The 25,002-nt window shown below is 42.7% G+C and overlaps 1 protein-coding gene across 1 annotated transcript in view; it reads right to left on the bottom strand.

The window, feature by feature from the left end:
- Window positions 1–190: 190 nt before the first annotated feature.
- Window positions 191–25,002, bottom strand: part of PLXNA4 (plexin A4) — a 588,990-nt gene continuing 564,178 nt past the window's right edge. Inside the window, exons 28-30 of the mRNA XM_044679013.1 lie at window positions 16,062–16,274; window positions 3,942–4,092; window positions 191–286 (exon numbers count right to left, since the gene is read on the bottom strand). Coding sequence (XP_044534948.1) covers window positions 191–286; window positions 3,942–4,092; window positions 16,062–16,274 — 460 coding nt within the window. The remainder of the gene's footprint in view (window positions 287–3,941; window positions 4,093–16,061; window positions 16,275–25,002) is intronic.

Genomic DNA, 25,002 nt, shown 5'->3' with positions numbered 1-25,002 from the left:
AGAGAGAGAGAGAGAGAGAGAGAGAGAGAGAGAGAGAGAGAGAGAGAGAGAGAGAGAGAGAGAGAGAGAGGTGCTGCTCAGGTGATGCTGCTTACAGCCAGTCGGAACTTGCACTTGGTAAAGATGATGATCTAGTCTGAGGCACGGCTTGGTATGTCCCCCCTCCAAGGGAGTCCTGGAAGGACAGTTCTCAGCTGTCTATGCTCATGAGGGTTATGACTTGTTCTAGTTTGTAGGCTAGTTTCTGCTTCCCACACTGGTCATCATGGTCCAGAGGTCCAAGAATCTGTTGGAAAGGGACAAAGGAGATAGGTTACCTGCCAGTGTGCACCTTTGGGGGCTGAGGGATACTCTCATAGGCAGTGCATGTAGACATACATCCAAGGCATAAAAACATACATATCTATCCGTGTGTGTATGTGTGAACACACCCATGCAGCATGTCAGGATAGGTGAGCAAATTCTATTACTGGTGCAGGGCTTGTGGGGTGGCTTGCAGAAGTGAGGTATGGGTATTCTGGCATATGTCCATGTCCACATACCATGCCCATGTGTGTGCAAATGTGTGAATGCAAATTGTGGGAGCAAACACTGAGGTCTATGAAGACTGGTGTGCAATCTTGTGTATACAGGGGACAGTAAACAGAGAGAAAAGCTTTGTTGAAGCCAGTTGGTGCAGTGCAGCTGCAGAACCTAAGGCAAACAGACTGGCCCACTTCCCAAGAACCATTTCTGAAGGAGATTCAGAGAGAGGCAGCCATTCTCTGGGATGAACCTTTTGCTTTGTGCCTTTGCTGAGAGAAGCTGGACTGTGACAGACAGAATACTGTCCACCACTGTGGATAGAACCCTGGATCTGCCTCTTAAGCTGTGAGACCTTGGGCAAGTCAAATAACCTGTCTGAGTCTCAGTCACCTCATCAGAATAAAAGGGAAAAGAATACTTGTACTACCTCAGGAGGCACTGTACCATAGTAGAAAGGGCACTGGGCTTGGAGTCAGGAGGACCTGAATTCAAACTCACTGTCAGACCCATATAAGCTGCCTGAATCTGTCACCCTCTGTGCCTCAGTTTTCTTGTCTGTAAAATGGAAAGCCTGGACTCAGTTGGCCTTCAATGTCCCTTCCAACTTTAAATCTATTATCTTGTTATTTAATGTTAAGAGGAGCCAATGGGATAATGAAACAGTCAGGCTCATAGTAGGCAGACTACTTAGTTGTTTGTGGGATGCTAAAAAAGAGTAACAGCCTCATTAACTTGTTAGCTCCTGCCATCTTGCTATCAGAGTCACAACTTGCTTGTGGAGGTAGTTTTCTATGCCATGGACAGCTCATTGTATCAGTTCTTTTCCCAAGAGCAAGTCTGAACTGGAGGAGAGGAAGGGGAAGGTGGAGAGAACCTGAAGTACCTAGGAAGGAGCTGAGAGAGAGGTGGGGTGTAGGAGTTGTTCCTCTGGGTGGGAAAGGGGAGGCAGAATGTGCCGGATGACAAAATGTGCCAACTTCATCATTTTGTCCAGGACTGGTCCTGCCAGGATACCCTCCACTGCCTTGTCAAGCCTAAGGTTGGTCTGTAAGGAAATGGGGTAGAACGACGATGACTCTGAATAGTTGATGCTGGCCCCCACTCAAAGCCCTCTGTCACTGTGCCTCAGAACAAGGCTCATAGAATGTCAGGGCTGGAGGGAGCTCTAGTCTTGCCCTCTTGCTTCTTCTTTTTTACACATTAAAAAACTGAGACCCAGAGGGTAGTGACTTGCCCACGGTCATATAAGTTTGCCAGCGACATAGGTTTTTGAGTGTCAAGTTGAGTGACCATGGGATCCAGGAGGAAGCAAGAAAACTTGCACCATTACACTGGTACTGGACTCTGGAGAAGACAGCGTCTATCTCATAATAAATCCTGGTCATAGTGTCAAGAAATTGCAAGAATAGAAAGGCTTCAAATGGGTGGGAATCCTTGAGAATTGGGAAGGGAAGTGGGAGAAGAAAAATTTGATGTGATATTTGACTGTTTTCGGTGGTTTCCTCACAATCACAGCTGCAGTGCCAGTATTCTACCCATTTCACAGGTGACAAAATAGTCTCAAAAAGGGTAAATAACTTGCTCCAGTTCACACAAGTTAGTAGGTGGTAGAACTGAGACTCACTCTGAGGTCCTCAGGATGTACAATGCCAGTACTTTCCTCTACATTGGGGAGTCCAATGAAGGGAAATTGAAAACAAGACAGTTAAGCGGAGGAGGGCAAAATAATCAAGAAATGGGAATGGAAAAGAGAGTGTGATTATTTGATCTATTGTTTCTGATTTTATATCTCTAGTGCTTCGAGCTGTGTTTAGGACATAATCCAGGGGGCTTTAAAAGGCTTCTTGACTTGATAATGTCTAGGAAAAAGGGCAGCTTGATAAAAAACTTAAATGAATGGAAAACTTCCTGGCTGATTCCAGCTGACAGAAGTTTAGAGAGGGACTGAGAAGGCTGTTTTGAAAATCAAACCTCTTAGAAAATAGAAGCACACTTTCATTTTTTGTATGTTTCTCCTTATAATGCACTCATTCGCATCCAAACCTTAGACACTGAAGGAGAGAATGGGTCCCAGGTGAGGTTCATAGTGAATAGAGCATCGGAGTTGGAGTCAGGAAGCCCTCAACTCAAATCCTGCCTTGTATACTTATTAGCTGGGTGGTCTTGGGCAAGCACCCCTCTTTCAGCATCTGTTCCCTCATCGGTAAAATAGGAATAATGACAGCACTCGATTCACAGGGTTGTTGAGAAGTTCGACCTTGCAAACTCTAAAGTGCTACATATGTGTTTTCATATAATTTATTTAAATATGAAAATATGATTTTTAAAGTCATCATAATGAACTGTCAGGGCAGGGGTTCTTGAAAAGGACAACGTTGGGTTTGGGTAGAATAGAAATTCTCGAGGCCATCCAGCTGACCAAGCCCCTTGTTTATTATGGTGGGAAGGTTTGAGGTAAGATTCAAAATTCATCCCCTCCCCAAATCTCCCCCTGATTCTCTGTCTTCTAGTAAGTTATAAGTAGCTTAGAAGTACTCTTCTCCTAGTTGGAACTTTATTAATGGAAAAAGGAGAGGTCCTTAGTTAGATCAAGCGTCCTTGCAGGTGTGGGTATGAAGAAGATGATTTGACCTAGAAAGATGGTTGTGAACTCCATGCCATTTGGATGGACTGGTAACCTTGGGAGGGAGGTATAGGGTTAAGAAGAAATCTGGGGCTCTGGACAAACTGAGTCTGGAGAGATGGGGCACAGGTTCCTTCTGTCTACCTTTATCCTGGGCTGAGGGCCAGGAAAAGAAGATCAAATCAGTAAACTCTTGTGGGCAGAATTCAAGTGAGCTGCCTTGGAAGAGTCTTCAGAGCTTTTAAGAGAATAGTATTAACCTGGACCTGGATATGGAGGATGGGGGAAGTGTGGGCAAGGGCTACTTGGAGCTCAGAAAGAAATGGCCTCACCTCCTTTAGTGCTCAGAAAATCATAAGAAAATGGTTTCCCAGGGGTTGGAAGTCAAGGAGAACTAGGAAGGACAACTGGAGATGATCATAAAAGCCTGATTTATTTGTTAACTGGTATTGAGCCAAAAATGAGTAATGAGACAGGGTTCCGGATTACTGTTCTGTGTCTAGTTTGTATCCTGAGATCTCCTTATATGGCAGCAAAGACTGATTGCATGTGTGCTGGGCTTTGGAAGGCATAGAGAGGGGGTGCTTTGGCTGGGGGGGGGGGGTGGGGAGGAGTGCAAGAGAAAACCCTGAATCCCAGGAGCATGATATTTGGAGCAGAAACCCCACAATTTCCTGGGTAGGAGAAGCATCAAAGAAGTGGCAGGAATTTACTAGGGGGAATATTCTGTTTGGGAGAGGCCCTGGGCAGAGATTTGCAGCCACCGTCCCCCCCTCTGAAGACCCAGGCTTACCTCCTCATTGTATTTGCCCACATAGGAGAAGATCTCGGAGAGGGCACTCATCGTGTTGAATTCATTCATGTGCATGCGAGATTGCTCAGCTAAGTAGGCATTCATGTCCTGGTCGCTGATGGCTGGCATCTTCCCGATGTCTGAGTAATATCTGCCAGGGTTGGGATATGAGAAGGAATGAAGTTAAATTCAAAAATGGAGAGAGGCAGGGGAGGAACCCTGACCACTTAGCTAGGGTCACAGACACACTCTTCACCCTGGAAGCTCATTCCACATCTGGACTACTTCTCACATTGGACATAACCTTGGGCCCCTTTGACCTCTCCCTCTGATTGTTTGGGGCAATCCAGAACCTTCCACTTAAGGTGGCAGCCCAGGACCAAAGATATCTTTATTATTTTCCAGAGTGCACTTCTGGCTCATTTTCCCAGGACTTTCTCAACCATTCCCTCCCCTCTTTCAGTTCTTCTCTATTTGTTGTCTTCCTCCATTAGACTATAAGCTACTTGAGGATAGAGATTATTTTTCTTGCTGCTTTTATTTGTTTCAGTGGTTGCTGTGGAACAGTGGATAGAGTCCTGAAGACACATCTTCCCGAGTTCAAATCTGGTCTCACATTTACTAGCTATGGGACCCTGGGCAAGTCATTTAACCCTGCTTGCTTCAGTTTCTTCATCTGTCAAATGAGCTGGAGGAGAAAATGGCAAAGCACTCCAGGATCTTTGCCATGAAAACCCCAAATGGGGCCACAAAGAGTCAGACATGATTGAAATAACTGAATAACTATTCCTAGCTCTTAGCAAAGTGCCTCGCACATAGTGAGAGCTTAATAAACACTTGTTGATTGATTAGCCTTTGGGTCTGTTAACAGTAGTTTAGTTCCTGCCCTTGTTCAGGAGAATGGGTTATCTCTTTTAGGATCAGAGACTTGGAACTGGAAAAAACCTTTGAGATTATGTAATCCAAACCCTAAATTTTATAGATGAGAATTTTGAGTCACAAAAAAGTTAGCTGACTTGTCTAATATCACACAGCTAAGTGTCAGAAGCAGGATTTGTACCTGTCGTTCTCACTTTATGTCCATTTGTTATTTAGTCCTCTTTTGGTTATATGTATGACACTCTGTGACTTCTTTTGGGATTTCCTTGGCAGAGATACTGGAGTGGTTTGCCATTTTTTTCTCCAGCTCATTTCACAGATGAGAAAACTGAAGCCAACAGGTTTAAGTGACTTACCCAGAATCAAATAGCTAGTAAGAGTCTGAGGCCAAATTTGAATTCAGGTCTTCCTGACTCCAGAGCTGGCATTCTATCCACTGCTCTTCCCAGAAGCCCCAATGTCCATTATCCTGCCCTCCATCTGGAGGTATCAAACTGGAAGCCTGGGCTACTTATGGCTCTTTTAAGAACAGTCTGAACCAGATTAAAACATAATTGAGAAATGTTTAATAAAATGAAAAAATACAATACAGATAATGTTAAATTGTGGTTTTCTAAGTTACCAGGTGGCAGCAGGGATCTATTTCCATTTGAGTTTGATACCACTGATTTATAACCCTCAGTTGCCTCTCAGAATCAATAATGCCAATATGGTACAAGAGCCCATGCCCCTGAGGTAAGTCTCCTGCTTTGTAACTTAGGGGCACAGGCCCTCTCTTAGGTGCCTGCCCCAGACTCTCCTCTCTAGTCCTGTCTTTTTCTTCTTCTTCTTCTTTTTTTAGGCTAATGGCTAGGTGGTGAAGTTGGTGAGGGCACTGGGCTTGGAGTTAGGAAGAACTACGTTAAAATCCCTCCTCAGATACTCCCTAACCTCGTAACCTTGGGCAAGTCACTTAACCTCCATTTGCCTCAGTTTCCTCATTTGTAAAGTGGAAAAAATAAGCACCTGCCTCCCAGAGTTGTAAGGGTCAAATAAGACAATATAAAGAGCTGTAGATCAAAGAGGGAATAAAGCAGAGCTGGGAGTTTGGGGGAGCCAGGAAGGGGAATCAAGACCACTTCCTTCCCTGCTCTTCACCTCTACAGTTCTTTTCTCCCCCATTAGCAGGGCAACAGTGTCCTATAGTATACCCAGCCTAAACTTTGTGTAGATGTAGCTGACCATCTGATATGTGTGTGATACATACACTTGAAAGAATATTATTAGAAGGGACAGCTAGAAGGTTCAGTAGATAGAGAGCCAGGCCCCAAGGTGGGAGGACCTGGGTTCAAATCTGGCCTCAAGCATTTTCTAGCTGTGTGATCCTGGGCAAGTCACTTAACTCCAATTGCTTAGCCCTCACCCCTCTTCTACCTTGGAACTCATATTTAGTATCGATTCTAAGAGAGAAGATAAGGGTTTAAAAAATAAATGATTATTATTATCACAAAAAACCCAGAAAGACTTATATGAAGTGATGCAAAAGGAAGTGAGCAGAACCAGGGTCATGGTGTACACCATACCAATAATAATGTATGATGGTCAACTGAGAATGACTTGACTATTATCAGCAGGGCAAGGATCAGGGACAACTCCAAGGGACGCATGACATAAAAAAAGGCTCTCCACTGCCATCGAAGGAACAGATGGAGTCTGAATGCAAATTGAAACTACCATTCTTTTCCCTTTTTACTCTGTGATTTTTCCTCTAGTAAAAGTAATATGCATCTTCTTTCACAACATGATGAACAAGGAAATATGTCTTATAGGGTAATATAAATGCGACCTATATCATATTACCTGCCTTCCTGGGGAGGGGAGAGAGAGAAAGAACATGGATTGCAAGATTGAAAAAAACCAATATTGAAAAATTGTGCTGCCATGCAATCTGGGAAAGCCTTAAAATTTATTATAATGATTTATATAGAATCTTCTTCCCAGAGATCGCAACTGGAGATGAATAGGGGGAAAGGACTTTGGAAATTATCTGGTTCAACTCATTCATTTTAAAAATAAGGAAACTGAGTCCTAGAGGGATTAAAATGATTTGCCCAAGCGTTACCCAGATGGTAAGTAGTAGAGGTAGAATTTGAATTCAAGTCTTTTAGATTGGGTCCCTGAGTGTAGAACTGTGTCTACCACAATCTTCTCTTACTGGTTGGGTCTCACCAGGAAGCACAATCTCTCTTTGAAGAAGCCACTTTTCCCTAAAGTCTTCTTCCTCTCCAAGGGATAGAAGGGGAAAGGGTGGGGATGGAGGCTGGGGAGGGGAAGAGAAGGCTGGCAGACGGCAATCAGTCACTGTCACTAGCAGCTGTGCACTGCTGTCAACTGGTTAATTAGATGCCAGCATTTACATTTTTAATTTCTGCAATTTGACATTTTGTGCACCAAACCCCAACTCCCCCCGCCAGAGAAAAGCTGCGTAGTTTCCTAATGAGGAGCTGCAAGGCCCCAGTGCCCCAAAGACATCCAGTCCCCACTCTTCCACCCCACCAGTCTCCTTCCCCTCTGACCCCCAAGACCTCTAGCTTGTCTGCCCTGACTCAAGGAGATCAAAGTCAATGATGAGCCTAGAGGAAATATAGAAGGAACGTTTTGGGGAGTTATGAATAGAAGGCAGGAGTCCTTGCCTCCTACCCAAAGATCACAGCTGGAGATGACCATAAAGGCATGATTTATAGGTTATAGATGGAGAGTATCTGATCTCTATCTTTTAGTGGCTTCAGGGAGGAGGACAAGGGCTGGGTTTGTAATCTGCAGTTGATTCTCTCCTTTGCTCCATTACTGGGAGGATACTTTTATTAATTATTGATCATACTATTATTAATACATGATAATAATTATCCCAAGCTCCCCGAGGCTATGCCATCAGAGTTTTAGCTCTAACAAATACTAGCAAACTGAGAAGGCTTTGAGTATGGGCTCGGAATTATCTCTCCCTCCCATCTCTGATGACATCAACATATTTCCAGACTCTCCTTCCCTCATTTAAAAAAAATGTTTCTTTCTTAGAATTGATACTAGGTATTGAGGCATAAGAGCAGTAAGGGCTAGGCAGTGAGGGTCAAGTGACTTGCCTGGGGTTCCACAGTTAGGAAGTGTCTGAGATGAAATTTGAACCCAGAACTTCTCATCTCCAGGGTTGACTATCCACTGAGCCGCCTAGCTGCCTTCCCATCTTTCTTGAGAGGAAAGCTGTAGCTAAGGTTTAGTTTGTAATTAGTATGAAATTCCAGTTCAACTAGGAATCCTCAGGTTACTCTGAAACTCCTATAGAAGGGGGCTCCTATCCCATTAGTGACCTGAAAAGACTCCTCCCATCTCAAATTTAAGAAAGGAGTTCAGTTTCCTTTCTGGACTTTTCTGTTTCTAAACAGGTTCCTGGGTTCATGAGACAGAAGTGATCTGGGATGCAGGACACATAGGATCACCACCTAATCCCTTGCCTGGACCTCGGTTGGACCCCTGGTATCCTCAAGAGAGGAACATTTGGCTTCCTAGAAGCCATGAGGATGCTTGAGATTGTGTAAGGCCCTGGAGGTTCCCTGCATGTATGATGGTCACTGGAGAGCTGGGCATGCATTCGTCTTCTTGAATCAGGCACTAGGTCTGCCTCTCCCCATGGCACTGACCTTGGAGCCATTCAGTAGGAGCTTGTTCTCTTCCCTTCTCTTTTTCCTATCAGACCGTGGGGCTGGGTGACAGCCTGCCAGAGGTGGCACTTGAGTGGCACTCCAGCTATCAGGCTCAAGTGCCTTTGGTGAAATGACAGTTCAATTTACTGCCGTAGAACTCTCATTGAAGGTGAGAGCTGGGACAGCCTCACTGTACTGAGCTATTGCTGGGACTCTGATATTATAGATATATCAATGGAGCTAGAATAGGGACCAGGGATACAGGGAATGATGGAGAAGGGGACCAAAAGCTGCCACCCCCATAGTAAGGGGGTACAAGACATGGGCATCACTGGGAAAGAGAGAGAGATTTCCCCTCCTCCCTGCTTCCTACTCCTGCAACACACATGGACCCTCCATTTCCATGATCCCTTGTCAGACTGGAATCTTAAGTTTCTGAGTGTAGCCCTCAATTTCCCTTCCTTTATGGCCTTATTGTTGATTAGTTCAACTCTATTTGACCCCTTCTGGGGTTTTCTTGGTAGAGATACTGGAATGGTTTGCCATTTCTTTCTCCAGCTCATTTTACAGGTGAGGAACTGGGATGAACAAATTTTTGTGATTTGTCTACAGTCACATAGCTAGAAAGTGTCTGAGCCAGATTTGAACTCAGCAAGATGAGCCTTCCTGACTCTAGGCTCAACACTCTACCAACAGTGCCCCCTAGTTAACCTTTTATAGACTAGGATTATCAATTTAGAATTGGCAGGGAACTCACAGTCCATTCAGTCCCCCCTCACTTTCCCACCATTGTTTTTCTGATGAGGAAACTGAGGTCCAAAGAGAAGAAGTGATTTTCTCTCAATATGCATCAGAAGCAAAATTTGAACACAAGTAGCTAATTCTCCTTTTTATCAATTAATAAGAATTTCTCAGGTGCTTCTCATACTGCTTCTCCATAGTGAAAGTTTTTTTTTTTCTTCCTTAGATCTCTACGTTATATTGGTCCTTGATCATAAGAGGTGGTTGAGTTTAGAACCAAGAAGCAGGCTTTAGAGATCACTTTGACGATAAGTGGCAAAGCCAGGATTCAAATCTGGGTCTCTTCTGCTTAGATCACTGTTCCCTAAGCTGATTGCTACTCTCTTGGCAGGATTTACAAGGTCATGGAGCCAATTTGACTCTATGTGGCTTAGTTTGAAGTCCAATCTGTTTAAATCAACTGATCACCAAGAATTTATTCAGTGTCTACTATGGGTGAGAGATTGTGCTTGGTGAGGATGTGATACAACGAATGAATCATTCTTTGTTTCTTTTAGAAAGAATGAATTCCTGATCTGAAAGTATTATGATTCTTAGATGATATGGTTATGCATTAGGCCTTATACTATGCTTCTTTTGAGATTCATTTATCTTCACATCTTATCTGAGGAATGATAAATTTCATTCTTTCCATTGTACTGAGGGATAGACTGAGGCACTAGAATGATTTACCTTTTCTTATAAAAATGAAACAAGAAATACTGAGTAGTCTCTCTAATCTATTGTATAAGGCCTGACCTATCCCAATGATTACAATCTCAAATTATTTTCTCTAAAAATACTCTTTAAAAAAATAAAACTCTTCTTTTTTGTGAAAGGTGATGGGGCATAGGCGGGCTGTTCTGTCTTTTGTATAGGAACATGTTTTGAAGTGTTTTTCTTGTGCTAGGAATGGCTTTGCATGAAGTGGTCCAGAGTCTCTTGTGTGACCTCCATCGTTCCCAAGAGAGTTTCTAAGTAGGACTAAAGGTTCAGTCTGGGACTGTGGAAGAGATTGGTCCATATGGCAATAAAACCTGTGACCTTGAGCTTGTAAGGGCCAAGGGCCCCTGAACTGGGAGCGAGGGGACACGGGTTTGAAACCTAGCTTCGCCTGTCACAGAACTTCTTCGTGTATAAAATGAGAGGGCTGGACAGGAGGATCTTCAAGGTTCTGATTTTTATCATACTCCACACTGGTTCAAATCCAACCTCAGACAGTGACTAGCGATGTGACCCTGGGCAAGTCACTTAATCCTGTTGGCCTCAGTTTCCTCATCTGTCAAATGAGCTAGAGAAGGAAATGGCAAACCATTTTCAGTATCTCTGCCAAGAAAACCTCAAATGGGATCACAGAGAATCAGACGCGATTGAAATGACTGAGCAATGACAACAACTGAAATGGAGGTAAATCTCTGGACAGTACAGCCTCCCTGAGCTGTATTGAGCTGGACAATTGGAAGGGGTTGAGACTCTTTGTCTCATCTGACTGTTTTGGGGCCCTGGATGTCAGTCAGTTGCTGGGTATCTTGCCTCTCAGGTGCCTCTGCTGCTCCCTGCAGGGCAGAACTGCTCTGACCTTGATCTTCTGTCCCCTTCCCGCTGTCCCCCGTATCTCCCACACCCTTGCCCGCGCCACTCGAGCCTGATAAAGGAACCCCACTGTGAAGCTCTCTCTGCTGTGTGCACAATTGCCTCCTTTTCAGCTCTTGCTGTGGTGGCCTTTGTGCTGGGCTCCTGTACAGAGACAGCTTATTGATTGTGAAGAATGCAATTAAGCCCTGTTAATGAACTTCAAACAAGTGTTCTCAGTCAGCTGGCTATGCAGCCAGGAAGGGAAAGGTCAGACCCAGCCCCTCTACTCCAGTTTCCTCCCGTGAGATCCCTGCATGCCAATGAGTTGGTTCCCAGAAAGGCTGCTTCTCTGGGATTAAACTGGATGCACCCATGGTCTGACAATGGAGGAGTGGGGCAAGATGGCAATTCTTCCCAGACTTTCCCTTGCAGACTCTGGGAGAAAGAAAGACCAGATGGGACTGGACCTTCATATCCAACACAGTGGCATCTGCTTGGATGATTCTGCTGTGATCTGAGCCTTCCTTTTGCCATTTCTACATCATGATGATGCCGGTGAATACGAGGTTTGAGTAGGAGCTCTCCTCTCTTCCCCCACCACTTCCTGATCCTCTGCTCCTTTTGTATTACTTAAACTCCCAACATGAGTCTTTGGGAAGGCAATGTGGCATAATGGGAAAAATATCAAGTCTGGAGTCAAAGGGTCTGGGTTCAAATGTCATCTCTGACCCTAACTATCTGTGTGATCTTGGGCAAGTCACAACCTCCCTCAGATTGTTTTCTCCTCTATAAAATGGAAGGGGGAGTGTGTCTGAACTAATTGGATTCTATAGTTCCTTCCAATCCTAAATCAATGGTCTTAAGATCATAGCGCTAAAACTGGAAGAGATCTTAGAGGACATCCAGTCTAACAATTTTACAGATGAAGAAACTGAGATACAGATAGAGTAAATACATTACCTAAGGTCACACAGGCAGTAAGGGTTATAGGTAAGATTGGAGCCTAGCACTTCTGACTATAGGTCCAGAATTCTTTCTACTGTAATGCCATTCTAATGCTAACTGTAATACTGGATATCTGTGGACCATCTGAGAGTTGGTTACTAGGAGAATCTAGGCTTATGGGTAACACTGGGAATCTTCCTGGGGCAGTTTGGTGGCACAATGGATAAAGTGCTAGTCCTGGAGTTAGGAAGACACATCTTTGGGAGTTCAAATCTGGCCTCAGACTCTAGTTGTGTGACCATGGGCAAATCACATAACTGTTTGCCTCAGTTTCCCCATCTATAAAATGGGTAAGAAAAGGAAATGGCAAACTATCCCAGTATCCTTGCCAAGAAAACCCCAAATGGGATCACAAAAAAAAAATCAGACAGGCCTGAAATGAATGAGCACTCTCTGTGTGTGAAATAGAGAGGATAACAGCTCTCTTATAGGCTAGGAAATTTTATTGTGGTAGAATTCCTGATTGAGGAAACTTCTTTTCTCAATGCAGGGAAACTCTGTACCTCTTCTGTTAGAAGGTTGCCTTAAAACATTGAGATATGAAGTGATTTTGCCCAGTAGATGGCAAAAGTGGCATTGGCCCTTGGTCTTCCTGGCTCAAGTCAGCTTTCTATCTACTCTACTCTTCTCTTCTCTTCTCTTCTCTTCTCTTCTCTTCTCTTCTCTTCTCTTCTCTTCTCTTCTTTTCTCTACTCTTCTCTTCTCTTCTCTTCTCTTCTCTCTCTCTCTCCAATAATAATAATAATAATAATTCACAATTATATAGCACTTTACCTATTTTATCTCAATTTATCTTTAGTAGATTCAGAGAAAAGTGGCACTTTTCAGGGATATAAGGATTTACTTAACATTTTTGAAGTTTCTTACAGATAATAAGGCATCATTTGAGGCTTACAATTATTCTGGAAAACAGGTGATAGTATTATCCCCATTTTACAGATGGGAAAACAACAATCATTGTCTGAGGCAGGATTTAAACTCAAGTTTCTTTACTCCAAATCTAATACTAACTATCATATTTCCCTGTTACCTTACAGTCTGCCCATCAATCTAGAATTCTAAATAATATTTCGAGGAGGAGGATAAGAATTGGGGTAGAGAGGCAAGAGTTAATAAAGTTCTTAATGGTTTGGACACAGGGAAGAATCTAAAAACTTCAGTAGCAGTGATGGTGAAGGGAGTCTGCAGGACCATAACAAGTAGCTACCAAAAAAATCCAAACTTGGCAAAGGACAGGTGGGCAGATGGAAGATCCTTTAGAAGACTAAATTCATTGTGTGTAGAAGCAAAATCAGCTGCCTTTCAGTGCATTAACCTCTGGTCTGCATGGATGAGATGGTAGTTTTGGCACCTTAATCTGTTTATTCTCTACCCATTTCAAAGAGAGTAAGACTGAGGAAGTTCTCTGGTAGGCCTGTTTCTTGACTGTCACAGAACCAGGGGAAATGACTAACAACTGTGAAAAGAAGAGCAAAACATAACATAAACCCACCATGATATACACAGACACACACACATACACACACACACACACACACACACACGTACATTTCCATCTTTTCTCAAGTAAACTTGTACAGCACATAAATGCAAAATGCTAGCTATTAATTGATCAATCAATGAACATTTATAGTTATGTGCTAGACTCTGTGATTATAAAAAGAGGCAAAAGACACTCCCTGCCATCAAGGAGTTTACAGTCTAATAGGGGAGACAAGATGCAAACAAATATATACAAAACACGCTATTACAGGATGACTAGGGAATAATTAAAAGAGAGAAAGCAGTGGAATTAAGAGGGATTAGGGAAGGCTTTCTAAAGAAGGTGGCATTTTAGTTAGAACTTAAAGGAAGTGAAGAAGATTAGTAATCAAAATAGAGGAGGGATAATGTTCCAGATATGGTGGACAACTCTCTAGTATCATAGGATCATAGATATAGACTTGAAGGGACCTCACGGACCAAACAGTCCAACCCTCTCATTTTTTGGATGAAGAAAATGAGGCCCAGGAAGTAGTGACTTTTCCAAGGTCTTACCCCAAGGAGTTGACATTCTAAAGTTAGTTACTTTTTAGACAGATATTTCTGATATGGCAGCTCCCAGGGGCTAAGGGGTGTGGTCAACACTCAAGGTTCTGAGAAGTTGTAATTTAGAGCTTTAGTCTTGATCTTGACTTGCTGTGTGAGTCTAAACTAACCATGGTCTCGTGTGCCTCAGTTTCCAGGAAAAGACTAGTCAAACAGCCAGCTAGCTTCAGGAACTGAAATGAATTCATTATTCCTAAATGGCAGGGATGCATCCGGGGAATGAATGACCACCTCCCTCCTTGGTGGTCTCCAATTCTCTCTCCATACTGCAGCCCCAGAAGTGCCCAGAGGAACAAGAAAAGGATTTGGGGCCTCAAGCAAGGGAAAAGGTGGCATTCCAGCAAGTCCCATTGGTTGCTAAGAAACTAGTGGTATAAGAAATGGAAACCGTCAAACGACTCCTAAAAATAACCAAGTGGACCAGAGTTGCTCATGACCTGAAGCAGCTGCGTGAGAGAAATCTCATTTAACACCAAGCAGAAGGGAGGCCATTAGCCTAGTGTGGGCACGTGTGATGGCGACACCTCTGATAAACTGGCTGTGTTAGGGGGGAAGGGTCCTTGGGCAGATGTTTCCTAAATGTTTCTGCCCTCTGGTCACTGAAGGGGTCACTGAAGGGGAGGAAGAAAGAGATAGACAGAAAAAGGAAAAGACAAAGATAGAGAGAAGAAAAAGAGAGGGAGGGAAGAGGAGGGGGAAGGAGGAAAGAAGAAAGGAAAATGGGAAGGAAGAAAAATAGGAAGGAAGAAAGGGAAGAAGGGAGGAAGGAGGGATGGAAGGAGAGATAAAAGGAAAGAAGGAAGGCTGGAGGAAAGGAAGAAAGGAAGGAAGGATGGCTGGAGAGAAGGAAGGAAGGAAGGAAGGAAGGAAGGAAGAAATGACAATGAACAAAGCCACACTTACTTCACTCCTTTCTCTTCTTCGTGTTGGGAAGCTTTGCTACCATGACAGATCCCCAATACCGCCCACCTCTAATGCCACATCTCTTCACCAGCAAGGGAACAAACCATGATGGGGGAGCCCATTCTCAGGAGCATGAGTTCACTGTCTGGGTGAAGGGGGCTGAGAGCTTTGAGGGTGCCTCAGATACAACCAGACAAAAGGGACAAAAGGGACTGCAAAAAATACTCGTTGACAATGTTTACTACACACACATGAGAGGGGAAGGAGTAGTGGTGAAGACAGCAAGAGACAGAAGAAAAGAGGGAAAGGATAAAAACTCTTTTTGCAAAACAGTGCCACTCAGGTGTGTCCCTGGTCCTTGGGGTAACTGGTTTTGCTGTTGGCTTTTGGGGTAACAGTTAGCAAGTTTTGCTCTTTCCCTATATATCTCTTATTCTTCCCTTTGTAAAACTGGGAGCCAGTTCCCAGGAATGTATAAGGAAAAAGGAATTGCCTTTGCTGGGGGGTGGGGTAGGGCAAAGGGTAAATTTCTTTTCCATTTTAGTATACAGGATCATAGATTTAGGGAATTTCAAGCTAATTTAGTCCTACCTTCTAATTTTTTTTAAACCCTTGTACTTCGGTGTATTGTCTCATAGGTGGAAGATTGGTAAGGGTGGGCAATGGGGGTCAAGTGACTTGCCCAGGGTCACACAGCTGGGAAGTGGCTGAGGCCGGGTTTGAACCTAGGACCTCCTGTCTCTAGGCCTGACTCTCACTCCACTGAGCTACCCAGCTGCCCCTACCTTCTAATTTTGAGGCAACTAAGGCCCAAGAAAATTCAATGACCTTGTGGCCAACAAGACAATAAATGAAGAAGGGTCTGAAACGAGATTCTCTGATTTTAGTTGTTTCCACCGTACCACCAGAGTTCCTATAACTCCTGTTCCTCACAATTCCTTTTCCTTTTTTTTCACCTTTACCTCCCATCTTAGAATCAATACAGTGTACTGGTTCCAAGACAGAAGGGTTAAGAAATGGGGATAAAGTGACTTGCCCAGCATCACACAGCTAAACCATAGTTGCTTTTAAATAAAATATTAGATTTGAGATTCCCCTCTTGAATTCTGTTCTATGAGAGGTTTTAGCTCCCTAGAAAGAAGGAAGAGGCGCAAAAATTCAAAGAATAGAAGAAAAAAGTCCTGACTTTGATCTTTCCACTCCCCAAACTCACCTCTCTACCCAGTTCTTGTAGCTGGGGATGTCCTTGGCATAGAGCAATTTGTTCGATGGGGAGTCCTTGCCCAAGCGGTGCTCTGACGTGGAGCAGGAATCCATGAAGGTTTGAGCCACCACAGAGAGGCAGGCATCAGTGATGCTGTTCTTGTGGATGTCAAACACAAACTGGGGGTTCTTGATCATATTGACCCAGAACCTCAATGGCAAGCTGTGTGGAGAGGAGAAGGAAGGGAACAGAGATGATCATTAGTCCAGGAACGGGAGAACAAACAAGATGGTGGGCTTTGAGAACTGGTAGATTCTCTAGATCTTTGCTGTGACACACACATCCCACTCCATCTCCCATCTGCATGTCTTTGTATTGGCTGAGACCTATGCCTCAAGGTTCCTCTCCTCCCTATTTCCAACTCTTAGAATCTTTGATTTCTTTCAAGAGTCAGTTTGAATTCCAACTTCTGCAGTAAGCCTTTCCTGTGTTCCTTAGCCTCTAATGCCTCCCTCTCTAGTACCTACTCTATATTTATCCTGTATATATCTATTTATAGTATAAATGCTATATGGTATATTTGAATATATATAGATATAGATAAATATATGCAAAATATTTATTGTGAGATTCATTTTGCAGAGAGGGATTCAAGCTGCAGAGGGGGGTTCAGGCTACAGCTCAGAATTCCATAGCTGTAGCCTGAACCCCCCTCTGCAGCTTGAATCCTTCTCTGCAATATGAATCTCACATTATGCATATGTAATATACAGATAAATTTATAAATAGTATAAATGTTATTACCTGCTCCTCCCCCCCTCCGTTAGTGCATAAGCTCTTTGAGGGTAGGCACTATTTTTGCTTTTCTTTATTCCTAAAGTTTTACACATGGAAAGCACTTAAAAGCTAAACTATTCATCCTCGGGAAAAAGGGAACTGAGATATTGGGGGAGGGTGCTTTTTATGGACAGAGGAAGATAATAGGGTTATTAAGCTGTTTACAGCTCTCCCTCCTCTCCAAGGCTGTCTGATAGGGAGGACAATGAGCAAATTCTTTTGCGAGGGACCTGGGCTTCTGGGCTTCATGCTCTGGTGTCTCATCCAATGTCCCTTCCTTAGGTGACCTTGACCATAATATTCTTTACCAAGAGAGAGGTTACATTCTCTAAGTGCTTAATAAATATGTTTCCTGAATGAGTGCTAGACAAATTCCCCAGAGAGGCCAGTGTGATGCTTCACTATATGCAGTACAACTAAATTCCCATGCATGATTGAATTTTTTTCTAAAAGACCCAAATGGCTCTTGGGAAGACATTTTGATTGCGTCGAAAACAGACAAGGCAGTTCTGGTTGCTAAAGAAGGCACCTTGAGAAAGCTCTCCCTCTGATTACTGAATGTTGGCCCCTTTTGGATCTGCCTGCTGGCCTTCTAAGGCAGAGGGGAGAGAGTCAGGGTAGCAACATATGCAGCTCTCCACCTGCTTTTCTCTCTCTTCCCAGCCTCCCCTGCCACAGTAAAGTCACTTCCTTCAGTGCTGTAGGGCAGCCACTGATGGATGATAAAAAGACTGAGGCCTCAGGGCTAGGAGAATTCACTGTATCCCCAGCAGGACTCTATACTGGTTTTGGACTTTTTTTCCCTTTGCCTTGTTGTCTAGGTTGTTATTCTCACTGTTGGTAATAGCTCCAGTGCTTTTTATGTGCTTGGTTTTAGAATTTAAACTCAGTGAATTCAATTCGACTCAGCAACTGCAATATGGCTCCATCCTTTTGTATCTCTCAGCAGCCCATACAGCACTCAGCACACGTATCACAACACTTACAAATGCCCGTAAAGTTAGATAAAAACAACGCCAACATAGGATTATCAGTCAATCAACAAGCTTGTCCGAGGCCCCTTCCAACTGTAAAATTCTACGTCTAGGGTTCTAAATATTTTGTCGACTGCCTGGTATCTGCCCAGTAGGGGCCTGGCCATTGTGGCATCCAAATATACTCATTCTGAGCAGCCATCCTATTGGGAGAAGAAAAGTCTGGAATAGGAAATAACAAGTGGGCCTGGTGGGCCATGAAATGTTCATGAAATGTGGAAAATATCTATAAGCTTCCGAGTTACAGTTGAGTGTCAGATAGATCATTGAGAACTTTGACCTTGATTACTCATCATTAAGTCATCCCATCTTTCTAATCCAGCCAAATCAACCAACATTAATCAAGTAAGCCTACTATGCGTCAGGCACTGAGCTTGTCTTATTATGAAAGAAGATGACAGCTGGATTGGTGGAGAAGGATGGTTTTGGATTCCCAACGAATAAAATTCCTTCACTTTCCATTCCTTCTAGTGGACAGAAAGGAAATACTTCTCAAAGCACCTCTGAAAAATGAGGAGGGCTCTGGCATTTGACTATTGGTCACTGGTGGGCGAGTGGTCATTGGTATTTGTATGTTGGACATGGTGGTGATATTCCTTCTCTTTAAACCAGTTTTGCTGACAGACAAATCAAACAAGGGAGGCACCTAGCACCAGAGGCTCCTGCCTAATGAAACATTAGCATATTATTAACATTAGTGGAGGCACTAATCTCTGGCTGATTGCAGCCACTCAGACTAAATGAGCAGGAGGTTTATTTAAAAGAAAAAAGGTAGGGGGATGTGAAAGGAGGAATAGGGTGAGGGAGGGATTTATAGGGTCGGGAGAGGAATGAAAAAACGATCTCTTTTCAATCAGAGGAAATTAAGCCTGTCAATATGCAGACCTCATAATTCCCAGACTGTTCTCCCCTCCTTGTACCCCTCTCCTCCACCCCTTAGCCCAGGACAATGAGTAATCTGAGACAGAGGAAGGGTCTTTTTGAATAGGTAACCCAAACAATTTCACCCTGGATAGCTGGGGGGTGGGGAGACACCCTGGGGACTCTCTCTGGGGCCTCACTCTGGGCTATTGCTATTTTTCTTTGTGGGAAATTCTCATTTTCCCAAAGACTGGGCTATAATCAGAAAGGCTCCTTGTCACATCTATTGAAGTGTGGCTAAAAGTGGGCTTATCCTAACAACAAGTATAGGATGAAAAGATGAATAGATTCCAAAAAGCTTAGATGAAGCTTTGGATGATGGATTCATTGTTGTGGTCCAGACCTATGTTTTGATGGGAATGGTGAGTTCTTGATGAAGAAACTGCCTCTACACCTGAAGCTCTGCCAATGCTCTGCTACTGAGAGTCTTCAGAGAGTAGCCTAGGATGTTCAGGGGTAAGTGACTAGCCCAAAGTCACTCTTGCTTGTAAATTGGGATTTACATTTTTATTTGGAATCTAAATCTAGATTTTTCTGAATTCAGGCAATGCCAAATTGAATTTTAGTTGTGATCTATAATAGGCTACTTAGGTAAATTAGGCAAACTCAGATGGGCTATGCCTTCCCTCTGATGTTGGGGTTTAGGTGGAGCAGCCATACTGTCCCCTCAATGTGTCCCTTGGTGCCTCTGTCAGAGACAGAATAGAATCCCAGTAGAATGCCCCTGGGGGCGAGGAGTGTTTAATTTCTGTCTTTTATTCCTGAGCATTTAGCATAGTGTTAGGCACACAGTAAACCCTTAATAAGTATTTGTTTTATGGAATTGAATTGAACACTGATTTGCACTGATTTCTGGTTTTAGGGAGACATTTTTGCAGGTGGAATTTAAATGGATTTCAGTGAAGGAAGAAGGTCTAAAAAGACCCTGAGAGCAGAGGTAAAGACGAGGTGATAGTAATAAGAAAAAAAATCACATTTACATTATGCTATTTGGGTTAAAAACCTCTTTACTCAGAGGCCTAGAGCTCAGTAGATAGAGGGACTAAGCTTGTGATTTCACTGATAAAGGGAACTTCCAGACAAGAAAACTCCCTTAACTTTCCAGGAAGACTGGTCCCTTCTCTGCAACTGATGGTCCTGGAGAGCCTGAGACCAGTTAGAGGTTAAGTGACTTAGGGACAGCTAGGTTGCTCAGTGGATAGAATACCAGACCTGGAGTTGGGAGGATCTGGGTACAAACATGGCCTTGGACATTTCCTAGCTGTGTGATCCTGGGTAAGTCACTTAACTTCATTTGCCTAGCCCTTGCCCTTCTGCCTTAGAGTGGTTACTAGAACTGAAAATAAGGATTTAAAAAAATATAGGAATCCAAGCCTTCTCTGACTCCAAGGCCAGATCTCCCTATACTATGATTTGTTTCTTAGAACTCGACAGAGCATGCATTAATCTTACAGATCTTCAGATCTCTAAGGAGAGCTATGATTGGAGGGGAATGGCAGCCTAGGATGAGTTAGGCATAGCCATGCCAATAGAAAGTCCCAGGAAAATGTCAGATCTATAAGGGCCTCCAGGAAGGAAATAAACAAGAAATCCAATTTTCCAAAGGCTATGCCACAGTTTTAGAGAAGTCTTTAAGGGGTTCTATGAAGACTGTGCCAGCTATTACAAAACTACATATGAGCAGAAGAGAAGGAATATAGCCTTAATGTAGTGACACTATGAAAGTGAGAGATTATGGTAGTACTGGGCTCCCTTGATCAAGGAACTTGTGCTCATGACTTACTTAGAAGACCCCACATCTATATGGGGGGGCCTCACCAGTACTTTGTAGGGAGGGTTTTTGCAGGTTTTGAGAGTGTTTCTGTTTCTCTCCTATCTGAACGTATCTCACTCCTATCTTTTAATTTACTCTAGAAATAATGCTCCCCCTTTTCCCTGCTTCAAATGTGCATCTTCCTCTATGTCTCCCAACCCTGTTATCCACATTTGCCATCCTTATTCCTATTTTCCATGCCTGGTATTCCTACCAAAACCCCTCCTTTTTTGCTACTCCCTCACCGAATCCCCAATATAATAGTCATGCTGCTCCCCTTTACTCTCTCAAGGACACCCCTTGATTTATTATTTTCACTGTTCCTCATAGGACCACTGCTCATTTGTGGGTCAGCTCCACTTATTCTCAACATATTTTTCATCCGAGTGCCTTAACTTAAACCTGGAATTTCTCAGATGACACGATAGCTCCACTATCTTCTCCTGTAATGCCTCTAACTTCTCTGACTTCTTTCCTTTCTTAGAGAGAAGACAGTATTTAGAAGTCCCCAAAAGAAAGTGTGGGAGAAGAGGTACTAGGCTGCCTACCAAACTGAAGGTCCTCCTCATTGTGTGCTGGTAAGACTTGGACAGTTTACCAGCTCCATGCCAGAAAATTGAATTGCTTCCATTTGCATTGTCTTAGAATGATGCTGGAGATCAACTGGCAAGACAGGGTACTGAACACTGATGTTCTTTCTTGATCTGACCTGCCAAGCATTCAAATTCTGCTACAGAGAGCACAGTTCTAATGGGTGCTGTTCAAATGCCAAATACATTAGCCTAAAAGACTATTTTATGGAGAATTCACTGAAGGCAAGTGTTCATGTGGAGGTCAGAAGTGATAAAAGGAAACTCTAAAGGTCTCTTTGAAGAACTACGATATTGATTATGAGACAAATGGGAGACACGCACTGGCACAGGACTGTCTAGCACAGTGGGTTTGCATCAAAGAAGGCGCTGTGCTCTATGAGCAAAGCAGAATTGTAGTAGCCCAAAACAAACACAAGAAGCACAAATTTAGAGACATCTACACCCCAAATAGTCATATGGGCTCTTTGTGCCAGACCTATGGTAGAGCCTTCTGATCGCCCACAGTCAGATACACTATACCATTGACCCTGATAGTGATGTTGTTTTGGTTCTCTTTGTGTACAAAGGACAACCAACCAGTCAGAAAGAATTGATGATCTTCTGCCCATCTCAGTGTCACCCTTAAATGGCTAGTAGTAGATGATTTAGGTAGATTTTAAATACCATCTCATTCTCCTAGTACCCTTCTTGTGAGACTCAGGGCTTGTGATTCTTCTTGACCCCAGTCTTATCTCGAACCTCTGCTTTTTCATCTGTTCCTGCCACCTTCTAATTTACCACCATTATACCAATGATTCTTACTTGCGGTATAATGACATATAATTATACCCTCCTCATCATAGCCTACTGTCTTATTAGACTCACTTCTACTTTTTGACTTTAATCTAGCTTGGAAATTTCCTCACTACTCCATTTCCTGCCCTTCTCTTTGCAAACTTAAAAACTTAAGTTGTGCCCATTGCACAGTTTGACTTCACAGTTCTTAGCCTTCCTTAAGGCAGTAGACCTCTTTCTCCAGGATACAGCAGTATAGCCACATCTTGAATCTCCTTACTTATTAGCATTGATACTTCCTCACTGCTGAGATACTGAACTCCGTAATGCCTTTCCCCAACTACCTTATCATCAACTTTTCCATGTCTGAGCCCTTCTAGGCTTGCTTTTCACACTCATTTGGAACTACAAAAAATCACTGACACTGATCTTTTTCTTCACTCAATGTCCTGGATGTCAGAGCATTACTATAGAAAATCAGGGAATTGTGACAGATTGGTATCACTACAAACTCATGATATGTAGCCTCAGTTGCCCCCACCCCATTGTCATTTGGCAGTTCTTTTCTTATTTCTTATCAAGTCCCATAGCAGTCATTCCAAATCTTCTCCACTTTTCCCCTGTACACCACCACCTTCCCATCACTCCTCACTCACTGTGGAGGGAAGGGATTGAGGGTTTGGGGAACAAGATGATCACCTTACCTTTGTTTTTATAGAGAATACTTAGTCTATCCTACTCAAGTTCCTTCTTCTATTCCTGTTTTTTTTTTTTTACCTCAAAGTATTTCTCTCTACAGGCATCTTCTCATCCTTCACTCAAAGGAAGACGTTACTCTTCTTTTTCTAATGTTTAACCCAATCACCTCTATTTTGTTGTTTAGAGGTTTTTGGTATTCAAACCTTTTGTTTTTATATCACCTTCATTTCAGAGTGTATTTCTCTCCTCTATACTACCCATTTAGCCACCTGTTTCCTCAGCCCCATACTTTCCCACCTCTTCTAGGAATTCGGTCCCTTAATCATTCATCTTTATCTAGCAGCATTCATATGTTTAACAAATATTTATACTGTATCAGTAATTTACATATTCAATTGTTCATTCACCATTGGATCCTTTCCCTCTGTCTATAAACACAAACTGAGTTTTCTTTACCTTGAGCAGTGTTTAGTTTGATCCTGACTTCCTTATTTTCCCCATCTTCCTTTTCACTGCCCACCTTCTTAAAACTAGTCTATCTCCATTTTCTCCATTGTACCCCCACCACACTAAAATGGCGCTCTTGAAGGACACCAATGCCCTCCTATGCATCATTTCTACTGGTCTTTTCTCAGTTCTTCTTGATTTCTCTAAGCATTTTAGACTGTTATCATCTGCTTTAAATTTTCTCCCATCATAGTCTCCATGATGTAGTCATGAAGTCATCTTTTAGGAACAGTTGATCTAAACTGACCAAATAAAGATTATGTTCAAGAAGATTTGAAGTAGATTTTACTATGTTTGCCTAAGCTAGTTTCAAATATCCATCATCTATGTTCTTCATCTTAAACATTTCCTGAATTATAATAGCCTTATGGTAAATACTGTATGGAATGCATTATGTAGTCAGTCACATGCTGTCAGATTCTGAATCTGATACAAAGATAGTACACAGACCCTAGGAGGGGCTGACATGTATTCTAGAGAGAGAGAAGGCAGGGTAATAGAGAAAAACAGAGTGTTGCTTTGTACTAAGTCTTTCAAGGTGCCTTTAAAGACCTTAAGGTATCTAGTGAACTTTTCTTTGAAGATAGGATTTGAGGGAAAGGAAGAAAGCAGATTTTTGGGTGGACATTAGGGGACTATTACAGGTAGGCATCAAAGAATGAGGAGATGGATGAATGGATAATCAATTGGAGGGAGCAGTGAAAGATGATATGAGAGCGAAGGATAGAAGAGAGAGAGAGAGAGAGAGAGAGAGAGAGAGAGAGAGAGAGAGAGAGAGAGAGAGAGAGTTGGATATATGTCTAATACATTACACAATAACATGTGACCATGATAAAATCTCTTAACTTCTTCTCAGTGACTCAAGTCACTCTTGAAGATTGGAAAGCTACAGAGGACTATAGACAAATATCTGTACAGTAAATTCCCACCACAGGAGTTTCTACATTGATTAAATTATAAAACCAAAATAAACATTAACAAAGATAACAATAATGTGGAGAATTCATGATAAGATCTTAGATCTAGAGTTGGAAGAAATGCTCAAAGTCATCTCATCCAATCTCCTCATTTTACAGATGAGTTAACTGGAACCCAAGCAGTGGGAATTATATATCTAANGAGAAAGAGAGAGAGAGAGAGAGAGAGAGAGAGAGAGAGAGAGAGAGAGAGAGAGAGAGTAGGCATTCCAGGATATTGGAGCAAAATTGGATTGGATAGACACATATGGAGAATGTTCTTAATTCTCTTTTTATATTTATCTTTTAACAACTCAGGGCACCTTATCCCTGGGATCTGTCCTTACAGGCTGCATCGGGACTGATTTTAGAACACTATAATCTGGACATAAGTGAATCTCCTGGGACCAACAATGGAATTGGTTTAGCACCCTTTGGTGGGTGTTATTCAAGTATTTCTCACAAATGCTAATGAACAACTCCTTTGGTCAGAACAGACAAATGCAATCTGCTGGTTTAATTTGAGCATTATTCACACTTCCTAATGAATAGTTGTTGGGTTTTTTGTTTTGTTTTTGTTTTTTGTTTTTTCATTCGGTGATATAATCAGCCAGTCTGCTGAACAAGGGAGTACAGAGTCAGCCTCAGGAGGGAAAGAGTGAAGAATTGAGCAAAGTACAGGCCTGAAGTTTCCTAAGAAACTGGACTAATTTGATTCAGTCAGGCAAACGACTCTAGGAAAACCAGGCTGAGACCAAAAAGAATAACAATCACATTTCCATCATGCTTCAACTTTTACAAGATTCTTCACTTCCA

This window comes from Gracilinanus agilis, chromosome 5, assembly GCF_016433145.1.
Source record: "Gracilinanus agilis isolate LMUSP501 chromosome 5, AgileGrace, whole genome shotgun sequence".
NCBI classification, from domain to species: Eukaryota; Metazoa; Chordata; class Mammalia; order Didelphimorphia; family Didelphidae; genus Gracilinanus; species Gracilinanus agilis.
Note: the sequence above shows the minus strand (reverse complement) of the source record. Positions and strands in the feature narration are given on the sequence as shown.